Source organism: Palaemon carinicauda, chromosome 17 (assembly GCF_036898095.1).
Source record: "Palaemon carinicauda isolate YSFRI2023 chromosome 17, ASM3689809v2, whole genome shotgun sequence".
Classification (NCBI taxonomy): Eukaryota; Metazoa; Arthropoda; class Malacostraca; order Decapoda; family Palaemonidae; genus Palaemon; species Palaemon carinicauda.
Genome location: NC_090741.1, coordinates 105,157,643 through 105,173,202, shown reverse-complemented (window position 1 = coordinate 105,173,202; position 15,560 = coordinate 105,157,643). Strand labels below are relative to the sequence as shown.

Here is a 15,560-nt window from a genome sequence, read left to right as displayed (position 1 = left end):
TTATTTCACATAGATTTTTTCAAGTGAGAGTAGGGAAGCTCTATCAGAGAGGAAATGTCGGGAAGAAGGAGTTCCCCAGGGTAGTGTGCTAAGTGTAACCCTATGTTATTCCCCAAGATATTCTCTTGACCCTATTTGTAGATTATCTCTCCATATCCTTTGCTGGTGCTAGAATGGCAATGGTTGAGAGAAAACTGCATCTCAATTGACAAAATTATTCAGTGGGCTGATATGAATGGGTTAAAGTTTTCAACAAGCAAAACTACTGGCGTCCATTTTTTTCGTATTCGAGTAGTACATCCAGACTCAGATATGTACATCAAAGGTCAACGGATTCCATGCATAAATGAAACTAGATTTTTAGGTTTGATATTTGATTGTAGGCTTACATGGGTTCCACACTTGAAGGCATTAAAAGCTAAATGTCTTGAAGCTCTGAATCTTTTAAAAGTATTGTCCCATACATCATGGGGGCAGACCGCAAGACTATTTTAAAATTATACAAGGCCTTAATTTTTTTAAAAATTAGTTATGGCTGTGAAATATACTCCTCAGCCACCCCAAGCCCATTAAAGATTTTAGATTCAATACAACATAATGGTATCAGATTGACAACAGGCGCATTTAGAAGTTCGCCTATTACAAGACTCCTTGTTGACGCTGGAGAATTAACGTTAAACCCTTACCGAAAGTCTTCTATCATTTGATATTGGTTTAGGTTGCAAAGGCTTCCTAATTCTTTAGCCTGTCAAACTGCAAGCATTATAAGGCACTCAACATACTTTGAGTTACACCCAAAAATCCCCTCAACATTATGGTTTTCGGGTGAAACAATTGATAGACAATCTTGATATAGTTAGAACTAAGATTCTTACATTTAAGGTATCATCAATGCCTCCATGGAAATTACCAAAGTTATCTTTTTGTAAATATCTTATTGGAGTTAAAAAGAATATGACAGACTTAGAAGCCAGGTCTCTTCTCATGGAATGTTGTAGAACATGAGGAATCGACTTGTATACATACTGATGGCTCCAAATCCGATGCTGGCGTTGGATATGGAATATATAGGAATGCTTTTAATTGTAGAGGTGCACTTCCTCTAACAGCTTCCATATTTACTGCCGAACTATATAGCATACTAATCGCTGGTGAAAAAATAGCGTAGGAGGAGGGAGATAATTTTACCATTTTTAGTGATGGAAGGAGTGTCCAAGCTTTATTAGTTTTTAATTTCAGTAACCCTTTAGTTTGAAAGATTTTAGAATGGCTTTTTATTATTGAACTAAGAGGTATAACATTTCAATTATGGTGGGTTCCAGCACACGTAGTAGGTGTGTCTGGAAACGAGAACGCAAATTTGCTGGCAAAGAATGCTACAACTGAATTACGACCAAAAAGGTATTCCATTCTTTGTGATGATTGTTTACCCAACATTAAGAATTTGATTTCTAATAATTGGCAACAGCATTGGGATAGCTTAATTGGGAAAATAGCCTAGTGAGGAAAGGAAACAAGGAAAAATAATATATTTTAAGAACAGTAACAACATTAAAATAAATATTTCCTACATAAACTATACAAACTTTAACAAAATAAGAAGAAGAGAAATGTGATAGGATAGTGTGCTCAAGTGTACCCTCAAGCAAGATAACTCTTACCTAAGACAGCGGAAGACCATGGTACAGAGGTTATGGCACTACCCAAGACTAGAGTATAATGGTTTGATTTCAGAGTGTCCTCCTAGAAAAGCTGCGTACCAGAGCTAAAGAGTCTCCTTAATAGGGTTAACGAGAAACAAAATAGGCCAAGATATTACAAAGTAAGGGCTAATCTTTGATGAGTCTAGAATACTGTGTACAGTAGTATTGAGCCTAATGATGAGAAGGCCTGATTATTAGAATTAACTGCATACCTAGTATTACAGACAGGATGGTACAGTAAATGGTTATTCAGTACTGCTATGAAGATACTTTTGTCTATTCTCTCTGAGCATTTAATTATTGGGCAACTTATTGAGCTTTATTTCTAGATATTTGAAAATGTTAAAGTTTTAACTCTCTAGAGACTATTTGTGATGGTTAAAAATATATGTTGTTTTACCACCTGGAAGGAAAGGGTTATTGTTGTGAGAAGTTTATAATGTTCATATTTCTTTTTTTCAGGTACAGTAAGAAATGTGACGCATTTTGGAGCTTTTGTGGATTGTGGCCTAGGAAATGATGGGCTAGTACATATCTCTAAAATGGGCCACATGAGGTTAGAACTTGGAAATATCGTTGAAGTTTCGGTACTTAGTATTGAAAAAGAGCGAAATCGTATAAGTCTTATGTTAGAAAGAATACTTAATTGAACACTGATCCATCTGTCCTGGGGTGCAGATCAGGTGTTCTATGTTACCATGTTTCTATTTGAAGAACATCTGGTATGCCTTCATACATTACTTAACATTTCCAAAATTACATGTAACTAAAGAATTGAAGTGCTATATCTTTTAATGCTTGACATCATACACATCTTGATGAATATGATGATTAAATGATTATGTTTTGAAAATTTTAATTTTGTAAAGATATTCAATTATCCATGCACCATGTTTTAGATAGTGCTAAAATGGTAATAAATATGTTTATTTTTTAGTATTCCCATTTGAATATATTTCACCTTTGGAGAACTTCTAAATTGGGATACTTCACAATGAGTTTTTATTGTGATAAACCAGTATACAGTGATAAATTAATTGTTAGCTTCTGAGATGTACAGTAATTCAGATTTTGTACAAGACTGTTAGAGAATGTTTTCTGAAATCTATGATATATACTTCAGAATATATTTTTTCAATTTTTGTTTCTTGATTAATATGATGATATAACTACATTTGGTTGACGTAATAAATTCTGTTTGGTTTACATTACTTTCATGATCCTGAGATCTGTTTATCTTGTAAGAGACCAGTTTGATTATTGAAGCTGGGTAATTAGCATGGTTAAAAAGCCAAACATTTAGCCACTGATTCTTGGACACTGCCTACAATGCCAAGTTCTATTTAGGTACTGTACTGCAAAACTTTCCCCGGATACAATTGCATTTGTTCCTACATGTATACAAACTTTTCATCCTTTAAAATACGAATGTTTTTAGCAGAGCTGGTAAAGCCCTTGAGGTATTTCAAAACAGGTGGTGAGTACAGGCAAGTAGCCCCACCCACCCTGCCTGTCAAAGACACTTCACTTGTTTCTTTAGCCACAACTAGCACAGATGTTCTGTACTGTTGCATCCTATCCATAGCTGTTTAATCTTCTTATATATTTTAATAAATGTTTGAATAGTGATATTGGCTTTGTGTATAATATCGAAGGAAGGACTAAATGTGTATATTGAACACTGCTTAGATTTACGATAAGCCAATCATTACTTAAAGGCCTAATTGTTTACAATTACTGTATTCCCCTTTTACCGAGTGAAGATTGTGGCTTCTCATAGGCAGGCATATGCATTGAGGAACTAGAAGGCCAAGTCTTCCCAGGCATTATTTTTGGTAAGCTCGTGAATTGCTGGAGAGAGATTAAAGCTTTGTGCTCATCAAATTTGCCGTAGCTGATGCTTTTGAGTATGCACTCTTGGCTTAGCCCAGGGAGTATACATCTGGGGGCAGGAGAACTTGAATCTCAGGGCGGGGAGTTTTTTAGGATCATAAAGTGGGAGATGATTTCTGCACTCCATGTGCTGGAAGTTGATTTACAGACTGCCAATGACGAGTGACCAAAGGGAAGCTTAACCCTCTTTAGGTCTTGCAAGGTAAGCCTTTGATGTCTTTTGGAGGGAGCGAGTAGCTAAGGCTTTTTCGTTCCAGTGTTCCCAGTGACCTTAGTGGTGATCCCGTAGGTCTCCTCTCCTATGGGAGTAGAGTGCAGAAGCATATGGCATAGAAGGCTCTTGGGCCCATAAGCCTGTATGTATGTTTCGGTGCCTGCAATTCCCCTGTGCCTGTCAACCTTGGTCCATTCCTCTTTTCTGTGCATGAGGTCAAGTCTGTGGCTCCCTCACTATCTATGCCTATGACCTCACCCGTGTTTGTTTTACGGGTGACTGCTTCCCCCTCCTCTCCTGATTCTGGCAAGACTTCTATGAAGAAAAAGAATAAGTCGCAGAGCCTAGGAAGGCCATTCATAATTGCAAGGAGGGCTCTTGCCAACAACACCTCTCCTTTGGGGAGGGAGCAGACCCTGAGTGGTTCCCGTAGTCGATGCATAGGGTTGGAACTGTAACGTGAGTTGCCCTGATAACCATGTCGCCTGGTGGGATAGAGGTGCATGGCCCCATATCCACCTTCTGTCAGCCTGTGTTGGATGAGCTTGGGCATTATCCTTCACCTTCCTACCAGGATTATGGGCTCTTCCCTCTTCTCTAACAAGGTATTGCTATATTCCATGTTGAAAAGAGGGCTCCTTTCAATTCTTACTTAGACCCCGACTTCTCTTCCGACTCATCGTCATGTTCTTCCTCTTCAGATTCTGAAGCTTTTAAGAAAAGGAAGTAGTCTCGGAAGGCCAGTCCTAGTTGTAAGAGTAGGGCCCTTAATGACACCACCTCTCCTAAGGGGTGAGTGGATCAACACAAGGGTGATTTACCTCAGCCTTTGAGGACCGATACCAAGGTGTTGTGGGGGTTGATTTCTAAAGGACTTTGGCTCAACTGATCATTTATTATTTCCTTTTGATGTAAGCTATTACCAGGGTATAATGATTTTGAGTGTCATTTTTGCTTTCCCTTAGTGTTTTGGAGTGGTCTTTGCCATATAATAAGGAAAAAGGCTAAATATATTTACAGTTCCATAAAAATGCCTAGATCTTATGGCAATCTTCAATTGCTCATAGGTACACCTTTGATTTTTGTTGTATTCAAAGTTTCCACCAAAGATATGTAAAATCAATATGATACTACAGCAAATATATAAATATGAATTGTATAAGCAGTAAGGAATTTAGCGTTATGAAGCTTCATCTGTGGTGGATAACGACGAAGGGTGGGCTATGGCACCCTAGCAGTACCAGCCGAACTCGGTTGAGTCCCTTGTCAGGCTGGGAGGAATGTAGAGAGGAGAGGTCCCATTTTTCGTTTCATTTGTTTGATGTCGGCTACCCGCAAAATTGGTGGAAATGCCTTGGTATATGTATGTATAATTCAAATATAAACACTGCTCACATTTAATCTATAAAGAAATGTTACACAAAATCAAATCTTCCATTCGACATCGTTCCCATTCCTTCAAATATCTATCTATTCACACGTTTTGAAGGCTCAGTTGAACTTCCGAAGTTTAGTTTGGTTTTTCTTGTCAGTATGAAGCAAGTAAATTCATTTTTCTCTAATATTTGAAGGTAAAAGTATTTTCTATGAATAAATATACGGGCAAACTAATTCAGAGTTTGTTACAAAAGGGAGGGCTAGGTAATGGCTTCTGATGACTCAGCAGGTACACCTATAGGCTACCACCAAAACCTTAGCTCACAAGGTTGGTGAACATTATCGAGCTTGAGCGTGTCTCAAACTCCAGTCCAACAGATTGGCAGGCAGGGACATTTCCAATAGGCTACCACAACCCTATATAGTTTAATTATTTGTAAAGCAAGTGCCTTTGTCCACTCAAAATTTCTGGCCTTGGATGCAGACTGTCTACTACTGTACAGAACTCGAATGGAGTGGCAGGGGCCCACGTAAGTAGCCATGCAACTATTCAGCTCAGGTACTTAGGTGTCTAGGGAGTGGAGGTTGTTCAGTAATTCTTTCTATATGAGCAGTTATGGAGCACAGCTTTGGTACCCAGCTCCAAAATCATACTTTGCCAAGTATCATGTATAAGGGACCTTAGACAGGGTTCCTAACTGAGTTTTACTCTTTTACCTGATGTAGAAAGGTTGTGGTGTGCAGAATTAAGAATACTGTACTTGCTTTCCTAACTACGCAGTTTTCCAAATTCCTAAAAGCTTTTCTCCCTCCTCATATCTCTAGGCCATTGATGTGAAGTTTGCAAAAGCTTATCATGGATTCTCCATAGTCCAACATTTGTCTGTAAAGGCTGGCATAAAAAGTCATAACAAAACATTCAAATAGGTTTATCACTACTCATTGACGGGAAAGACACTACACTGATCCCCTGAAGCCTAAAGTTATTAGTATCCACTAAATCCTGACCTGAAGGGTCTTGTCCCGTAATCCCCTTGTCAATCTTATTCCTACCTTTGTCACCAGAACTCCTGAACATTCTATCCTATTTAGACTTGAAGATCCCTCGTGGATCCTTTATTATGGAAACTACTTATCTCAACTGTTTAGTCATCTCCCTAAAATTGTTAAACATTACCAAAAAAGAAATCTCAACCTCAGTTACAGGTATGGTTTCGTACTTTCCTGATCGTACACTTACTGTACCAGCTGCTCCAAAAGAATCACTAGACCTTTCTACATTATAGAATGCACTCATAACTCTCTTGAGGGTTATTCTGCTGGAAGTAAAACAATACATGTACAGGGGGTAATTTAGTATCATAAAGTAGTTGGCCAGTGACAAAAAACTGTAGTTCTGCAGCAGCTGTTAAGATATTCAAAGGACCCAAAAGGCATAAACAATCAAGTGATCGTGTATTTATAAATAATTTATTACATAAATGTACAGTTAGGAGGAATAAATTAGTCAGGCTATCACAATATTACAAAGCACATATATATTAAAAAACTGGATCTGTTAAGAAAATACAACATAATAAAATATTTGTATCCAATAAAAACTTTGCTGCAATACAACATAAAAAGTATGAATAAATACATCAAACAATAAAATGAACATAAACTATGAAAGGAGTAACAATTTTCATGTTAATACACATGAAACACCATTAAAAGAATCTAGTTCCCACAGCTACCATAAGCAGTACAAAATTTTTACATAGCACTTTGCCCATCACAATTCCAGAACATGAGACTACAGATACGAGACAATGTGTTGAATATAGCTAGAAAATCTTGAAGGCATTAAAAGCAAACAAACACTTCCAACAGTAGAAAGGAAGCACACAATGGTTTTGAGCTTTGAACTGAGACTATATCTAAATGATAAGTAGGATCTCTTTCTCATGTGATTATGTATTAAACATTATTTCCATAAATATGGCGACACCTATCTTGGTGCAATTAGTGAGAACCTCACCAGGAAGACAGGGTTGTTAGGGGGGGGCCCTTATGCCATTGCCTAACCCCTAGCTGCATGGAGAGAGAACTTATACACTGATCATATGTGTACGTATATGGTCAGTCTTGAGGACATAGTCCTGTCTCTTGTCTCTGCCATTCATAAGTGACATTTAAAGTTCATCTGGTAAAACTTTTACAGCCTCTGGTTAGGCCATCTTTCCTTTCAAATTGGTGGAATAATCTTAATACACCTAAGGCCTACTTCCTGAAGGAACTTCTCTGTTGTTACTGGTATGACTCAAGTCCTTACACCCAATGAAGTCAGCAGTCAGTGAGATCTCAATCTGTCCTTCAAGTTCTACAAAGGCTTTGAGTAAGACATTGAACTCATGAGACCTAGCACATCTTGTAGGATATGTTGTTGTATAACATGAAATTTGCTTACATTGTAGAACATAAAAAATCTTAATCTCTATACACAGCAAATTAAGTAAAAAACAACAAAATTATAATATGAATCATTCTTTTCTGGCATTTCTCCTACTAACTGAGGGGCTTAGAGAATTTTATTTGCCTAAATTCAGACAAACATTTCATTCAATGCAAAAAGAAATAAATATCTAAAAAGAGAATCTACAAAGAATGGGGGGGGGGGGGAATTTCACTAGGTTGCAAATTTCTTCAAAACTACTTATGACACAACTAGATTTACTGGGAACTCACTGTTAGAAACCAAAAAAAAAAAAATTTAGTCTTTCAATAAGGACAAACTGAAGCCACAAAAATACTAAACTCAAATTTTAAACATGCAGTCACTTGTACACTTAAACATGACATGAATGTAAAACAAAATTTCAGTAATTGTTTACAACACCACGCTCTCCATTTACTCCAAAATAATGCAATCCTGCAGTTTTCATCTTCTTGCACAGTAATTAGGTGGTTATTTAAATTCTGGGAAAGCAATAATTAGCAAGATACGTTGGGGAAGGGGGAAGGGGTTAGAAAAGAAAATAGATTGGTTTCCTCACTAAACGACTTGGAACTGATATGTCAACATAGTCAACCAAACAGAATTCATGATGGCAGCGTACAAAGAGAAGTTCGTGATGCCAGCGTACATTTGATATACTGTATATTCAAAATGTACTTAATTAAAAATTGATTAATTACTCAAAAGTGTCCATAGAATATGCAATTTACAAATAGTGTCACTTTTGAGTACTGTACTCACTCAATTTTTGATTAGGTATATTTTGAATATACAGTATATCAAATGTACGCTGGCATCACAAACTTCTGTTTATGTATGCTGGCATCACAAACTTCTGTTTATGTATGCTGGCATCACGAATTCTGTTTCGTTGACGTGTCAGTTCCCAGAAGTTTGGTGAGGAAACCGAGCTATTTTCTTTTTCTAACACCTTCCCCCTTCCTCAACATATCTTGCTAATTATTGCTTTCCCAGAATTCAAATAACCACCGAATTACTGAGCTAGAAGATGAGAACTGCAGGATTACATTATTTTGGAGTAAATGGAGAGCGTGGTGTTGTAAACTACTGTATTACCAAAATTTCTGATGTAGTAATGAAAGGCTAAGATATTAGAACTAACTTCACTGTAAATTTCAAAACACAGTACAGGCTGTAATGATAAACTCAGATACAATTGCATTCTAGAGATACTGTGGTATTTGGGATTAAAGTGGCTGCTGAGAATCATATATTTGTATTTCAACATTTTGGAATGACTTAGAATTTAAAGGTTTGGCTCAATGACTGATGGTAATTCAATTGTGAGTAATACTACCAGTAACCTTGGTGCAAGGTATATTCAGGAACCTGTCAAAAACTTTCATTAAAAAATTAGCTATAAAAGTTGGCTCAATAAACATCACAGACAATAATACAGAACAAAATTGTTACAATAAAATCAAAAGATGCATTATAGCTTGTTTGCCAATATTACAACTACCGGTAAATTTTTACGTAATTGTATTTACTTTGCATACATTTCTGTTAATTCGATGAGGTGTAGAAATCTTATCCTAACAGTCTAATTCAAGTAATTTACTAAATATTATATTATAAGTACTGTTCTGCATGAATAAATTTCTGACTTCATCTTCTAACAATTTAATACACCATTCTTTTAAGGAAATTGTCCTTTTCCTTAGTAATATTAAACTCCTTCAAAAAACTTCAGCATGCAAACATTCTAATATCTCTTGGACAATATGCCAATAAATTTACCACTTGTGAATAATGCACATTTTTTAACACAAATCTAAAATATTTTATAAATAGTATGTGCATTAGAAAAAAAGGATTACCTTTCATTAAATTAACAACTACAATATTTCCTTCCTTTCATCTTCTTGGTCTAAATAATACATGATTGCTCTATCTTTTCAGGTGGTTTACAAGAATAATAAATGTAAAAAATGTAAAACTAATATTCATACCTGAACTGGTCTCCCCAGGTACTTTACTTTAATACTACCAAGGCTGTTTTATAATTTTTTAATGTAATTCCTAAATAATTATCATTTGAATGTACAAATGAAAGCAAGAACGATTAATTACCACCTTAATGTTCTTCATAAATGAGTTGCCACTCAAAATCTTTCATCATCAACAATATTTTTTCAATAATAATTAGATTGTAAGTACAACAATGACTATGAACAGTTTCCAATATTGCATCAAACTGAGCAACGACACAAAGGAATTTGTTTTTTTCAGCCAATACTTCAAAATAATCATTTAGGTAGCTATGAAGTACTGTAATATAACACACAGGAGCACTGTCAATTCCAATGTAAGGGCAATTATGTACCTTATATTCTTTCCTACAGATAAGTAATATTCAGTTTACAATAGTAAAATGACATTTCATCATTTGGTGGTACTGTAGATCTTAGGCTTTCATTTCTCCTCCTAACTTTTAAGTTGTTAACACTTGGTTTCTGTTTTCTTTTCACATCTCACTTGCATTTAGTAGTGAAAACATACATTAAAACTTATGACATATTCAGTGAACCTAGTTCATTTAAATAATTCTTCATCTAGGCCACATTACCTCAAAGTTCCGAGTTATTATTTCCTACTATGATTCCTATTAGGGTAAACCATCGATACTGTACCCTCAGTCTTGTATTATTTGTCTTTCTATTTTTAAAAACATTTGTTTTTTCAAACAGACCTCTTCCATAATTGTTAAACGTAGGGTTTTCAAAGGATATAAAAACTTTAACCACGTAAAGGGGGAGAGTCAGTCATTGCACCTTACGTATTACTTAAGGATCTTTAGAGCATTCCTTCAGCCCCATGCTGCACTTGCTTTATATCCTTCTACGTTGCTTCCGTTTCTACGTCTCCCTTTCTTCCCTCTTGCTCTCTAACCTCTTTTAAACTTTTATTTCATAATGCAACTGCTAGGATTTCCCCTACTTGCACTTCTGCACTGAATAGCCTCACAAGCCTCAGCACTAGGCTATATGGACCAAATTCATAAATCCAATCTAAGGCAATTCTAGATACTTTTGAAGCTTAATTTTTTTCATTTTAACCTTTTCAATAATGATTTCATGCTTCTATGTTGGGATAATTTGTAATTTAATTCATTACCAGTTGTTATTACATACTGTATTTGTAACCGTCTTCAGCACTAGCATGCAAAACTGTATATATTGCATTAACGTTAAGGGCGTTTATGTAATGAGTAGAAAATAGGCTTCTCATAGCAACAGGGAATCCAAGAGGTATTTGACAGTAACGTCATTGATTATGCTAATTATGATGTCATTGATTCACTAACTAAATTTATTAAAATTTCAACTAACTGAATGAAGTTATTTATCCATTTCATAAAGAATCAAGTCTTAATTTATATATAACCATTATTCAGAAAGCATACAGGCACAAATGTCACTGGTTTAAGAATCCAGGTGTTAATTGCTTGAAAAAATGGTTGAAACATGTAGAGGTAGAGCAAAAAGCCTGAACATGATAATATTTTCTGCAACCTTTGTATTATGACGAAAGCCAATGCCTAATAAAAAAAAAAAAAAAAAAAAAAGATACCTTTTGGGCTAGTTCAACTAAGCTAATATTGGTCTCGGGGAAAAAAGAACGCTGGTTAAAATGGAAGCATCCACAACAACTGTGCTTTTGAAATCTTGTATGTAAAAGTAATAGTTTTACCAGACAGTAAAAAAGGACTGAAAAATCCTATACATAAACTATTTGCTGTATTACTGTACATTGTCATTTATATTATCATCATTAATTTCACAAACAAAGCTGCTAGATATATGTGAAAATAGGCCTCAGCCTCAAACCTTAATTATGGGTTACAAAAATTAGGCAGTTTGGCAAAGCTATGTTGTTATTATCATACTCTCTCAGATACAGGGACAGAGCATACAGATGTGGAGATTGAAATTTCGATATAAGCATAAACTATTGATGTTAAAATGTAGTAAGAAAATTCTTCTGATTTGAGAGAAACAGTAAGAATTGTTTTATGAAATTGAACTTCTAACATTTGTATTTACCTTCACATGAAAACTACAATGGAAAATATTATGCAGTGCTACTGATGAACCAGGTCAAGGTAAGTACCATTTACATAATGCACTCAAGTGAATATCAGTGTTGGGATATGGCCGATAATGTTGCTTCAATGCACTAACTGTTTATGAAGACAGTTTATTATTGCTCTACTTAATGGCAATTTGGTTGAAATATCCCATATGAAAGTACACACTACTATGTACTCTGCCTTACATTGTGATTGATATAATTATATAGTTCAGGTTGCATTGGTTGTTAACTAAATTCCAAAATGTTTCTTAATTTACTTATGACTATTAATTTGTATCTCCCAAAGAATCTCTAAGGCAATAAAGCACTTTCTGTGCAATGCATGGACTCGACTTTTCAACATGTTTTATTTTATTTTATGGGACTAGCTATATTAACACTTCCATCTTTTCTGTTCCCAAACTTTAGTGGCCTCAATAATAAAGGCTAAAAGGATGTAACCTTGATCAACGGAGAGCGAGTTACTGACTTGTACCCATCCAACTAAGTAACACATCAACACCTCTCTAAATTTTCAAATGTCCTTACCCTATCAAAACTACAGAATTGTTGGTTATACATTTGTTTTGTGCTGTTAGCTTATTAGCACACAATTCTATAACCTGAACTTCACTACAAATGTTGCTATGGGATATTAAGTACTCACCTTCATGTCCAAGGCTTGAACAGACATGTATTTAACTACCCTTAAAATAGTTCCCAAATGTCTTTTTAAGTTACTTGTTGTAGCACCACTAGTGTCCTCTTCCATCACAGATTAGTAGCAAGATATATGGTCTTTAACATTTCAAGTGAAAATACTCCTTTTTCTTGTTAGAATATTCATTTAATCTTGTAATGCCATACCTGAAAAAGGAAGTGTGTAATACAAATTTAAGAGAATAAATTTTCTTTGACATATATGGTATCAGAACTATAACATCTAAATTTACCAGCTTTTTATAAGCATCTTGTAATAAATATGTTATTTTGATTATAAAATAAATTTTTGAATATACTTACCCGGTGATTATATAGCTGCAACTCTGTTGCTCGACAGACAACTCTACGGAAAAACTCGCCAGCGATCGCTACACAGGTTGCGGGTGCGCCCAACAGCGCCATCCGTCGACCAGATACCCAGCTCTCAATGTAAACAAAGACTCAATTTTCTCCTCGTCCCACTGCGTCTCTATTGGGGAGGAAGGGAGGGTCATTTAATTTATAATCACCGGGTAAGTATATTCAAAAATTTATTTTATAATCAAAATAACATTTTTCAATATTTAACTTAGCCGGTGATTATATAGCTGATTCACACCCAGGATGGTGGGTAGAGACCAGTAATATATGTTTACACTTTTATGAGCTAAGAGTTTTTTATTTCATTTTAGAAGTTATCAAAATAACAAAAACAAAATAAATAGGTACCTGGTAAGGAAGTCGACTTGAACAATTACTCTGCCTTTTAAGTACGTCTTCCTTACGGAGCCTCGCGATCCTCTTAGGATGCTGATCGACCCCTAGGATCTGAAGTATCAAGGGTTGCAACCCATACAACAGGACCTCATCAAACCCCTAATCTAGGCGCTCTCAAAAAATGACTTTGACCACCCGCCAAATCAACCAGGATGCGAAAGGCTTCTTAGCCTTCCGGACAACCCATAAAAAAACAACATTTCAAGAGACAGATTAAAAGGATAAGGAATTAGGGAATTGTAGTGGTTGAGCCCTCACCCACTACTGCACTCGCTGCTACGAATGGTCCCAGTGTGTAGCAGTTCTTGTAAAGAGACTGGACATCTTTCAAGTAAAATGACGCGAACACTGACTTGCTTCTCCAATAGGTTGCGTCCATTATACTTTGCAGAGATATATTTTGCTTAAAGGCCACGGAAGTTGTTACAGCTCTAACTTCGTGCGTCTTCACCTTAAGCAAAGTTCGGTCTTCCTCACTCAGATGTGAATGAGCTTCTCGTATTAACAATCTGATAAAGTCTGACCAAGCATTCTTTGACATAGGCAAGGATGGTTTCTTAACTGAACACCATAAAGCTTCAGATTGGCCTTGTAAAGGTTTAGTACGCTTTAAATAGAACTTAAGAGCTCTAACAGGGCATTAGACTCTTTCTAGTTCATTGCCTACGATCTCCGATAAGCTGGGGATATCGAAAGATTTAGGCCAAGGCCGAGAAGGCAGCTCATTTTTGGCTAGAAAACCAAGTTGTAGCAAACAAGTGGCTTTTTCTGACGAAAATCCGATGTTCTTGCTGAAGGCATGAATCTCACTGACTCTTTTAGCCGAGGCTAAGCATACCAGGAAAAGAGTCTTAAGAGTGAGATCTTTCAGGGAGGCTGATTGTAACGGCTCCAACCTGTCTGACATGAAGAATCTTAGTACCACGTCTAAATTCCATCCAGGGGTAGCCAAACGACGCTCCTTGGTGGTCTCAAAAGACTTAAGGAGGTCTTGCAGATCTTTATGTTTGGAAAGATCTAAGCCTCTATGCCGGAAGACCGATGCCAACATGCTTCTGTAGCCCTTGATAGTGGGAGCTGAAAGGGATCGTCCTTTTCTCAGGTATAAGAGAAAAACAGCTATTTGAGCTACAGAGGTACTGGTCGAGGATACAGAAACTGACTTGCACCAGTCTCGGAAGACTTCCCACTTCGATTGGTAGACTCTAATGGAAGACGCTCTCCTTGCTCTAGCAATCGCACTGGCTGCTTCCTTCGAAAAGCCTCTAGCTCTCGAGAGTCTTTCGATAGTCTGAAGGCAGTCAGACGAAGAGCGTGGAGGCTTTGGAGTACCTTCTTTACGTGTGGCTGACGTAGAAGGTCTACCCTTAGAGGAAGACTACTGGGAACGTCTACTAACCATCGAAGTATCTCGGTGAACCATTCTCTCGCGGGCCAGAGGGAAGCAACTAACGTCAACCTTGTCCCTTCGTGAGAGGCGAACTTCTGCAGTACCTTGTTGACAATCTTGAACGGTGGGAATGCGTAGAGATCCAGATGTGACCAATCTAGGAGGAAAGCATCTATATGTATTGCTGCTGGGTCCGGGACTGGAGAGCAATAGATTGGAAGCCTCTTGGTCAGCGAGGTTGCAAAGAGATCTATGGATGGTTTTACCCCAAGTGGCCCAAAGTCTCTTGCACACATCCTTGTGGAGGGTCCATTCGGTTGGAATTACTTGCCCTTTCCGACTGAGACAATCTGCTATGACGTTCAAGTCGCCTTGGATGAACCTCGTTACTAGGGAAATGTCTTGACCTTTTGACCAGATGAGCAGGTCCCTTGCGATCTCGTACAACGTCAGTGAGTGGGTACCTCCTTGTTTGGAGATGTACGCCAAGGCCGTGGTGATGTCCGAGTTAACTTCCACCACTTTGCCTCGAAGGAGAGACTTGAAGCTTTTCAAGGCCAGATGTACTGCCAACAGCTCCTTGCAGTTGATATGCATGCTCCTCTGACTCGTGTTCCACAGTCCTGAGCATTCCCGACCGTCTAGTGTCGCGCCCCAGCCCACGTCCGATGCGTCCGAGAAGAGAACGTGGTTGGGAGTCTGAACAGCCAGAAGAAGACCCTCTCTTAGGTTGATATTGTCCTTCCACCAAGTCAGACAAGACTTTATCTTTTCGGAAACCGGGATCGAGACCGCTTCTAGCGTCTTGTCCTTTTTCCAGTGAAAAGCTAGATGGTATTGAAGAGGACGGATGTGTAGTCTTCCTAGTGACACAAATTGTTCCATGGATGACAGCGTCCCTACCAGACTCAT

General features: G+C 37.1%; 2 protein-coding genes across 6 annotated transcripts in view; one reads left to right on the top strand and one right to left on the bottom strand.

Annotated features, from left to right (window-relative positions):
* LOC137656888 (S1 RNA-binding domain-containing protein 1) overlaps window positions 1–2,908 on the top strand; it is a 242,456-nt gene extending 239,548 nt beyond the window's left edge. For both annotated transcript variants that reach the window (XM_068391267.1, XM_068391268.1), the window contains exon 17: window positions 2,166–2,908. In XM_068391267.1, coding sequence (XP_068247368.1) covers window positions 2,166–2,353 — 188 coding nt within the window. In that variant the 3' untranslated portion in view covers window positions 2,354–2,908. The remainder of the gene's footprint in view (window positions 1–2,165) is intronic.
* Window positions 2,909–10,700: 7,792 nt separating this feature from the next.
* Window positions 10,701–15,560, bottom strand: part of eas (ethanolamine kinase 1) — a 182,569-nt gene continuing 177,709 nt past the window's right edge. For all 4 annotated transcript variants that reach the window (XM_068391264.1, XM_068391265.1, XM_068391263.1 and 1 more), the window contains one exon: window positions 10,701–12,646. In XM_068391264.1, the coding sequence (XP_068247365.1) occupies window positions 12,580–12,646 (67 nt within the window). In that variant the 3' untranslated portion in view covers window positions 10,701–12,579. The remainder of the gene's footprint in view (window positions 12,647–15,560) is intronic.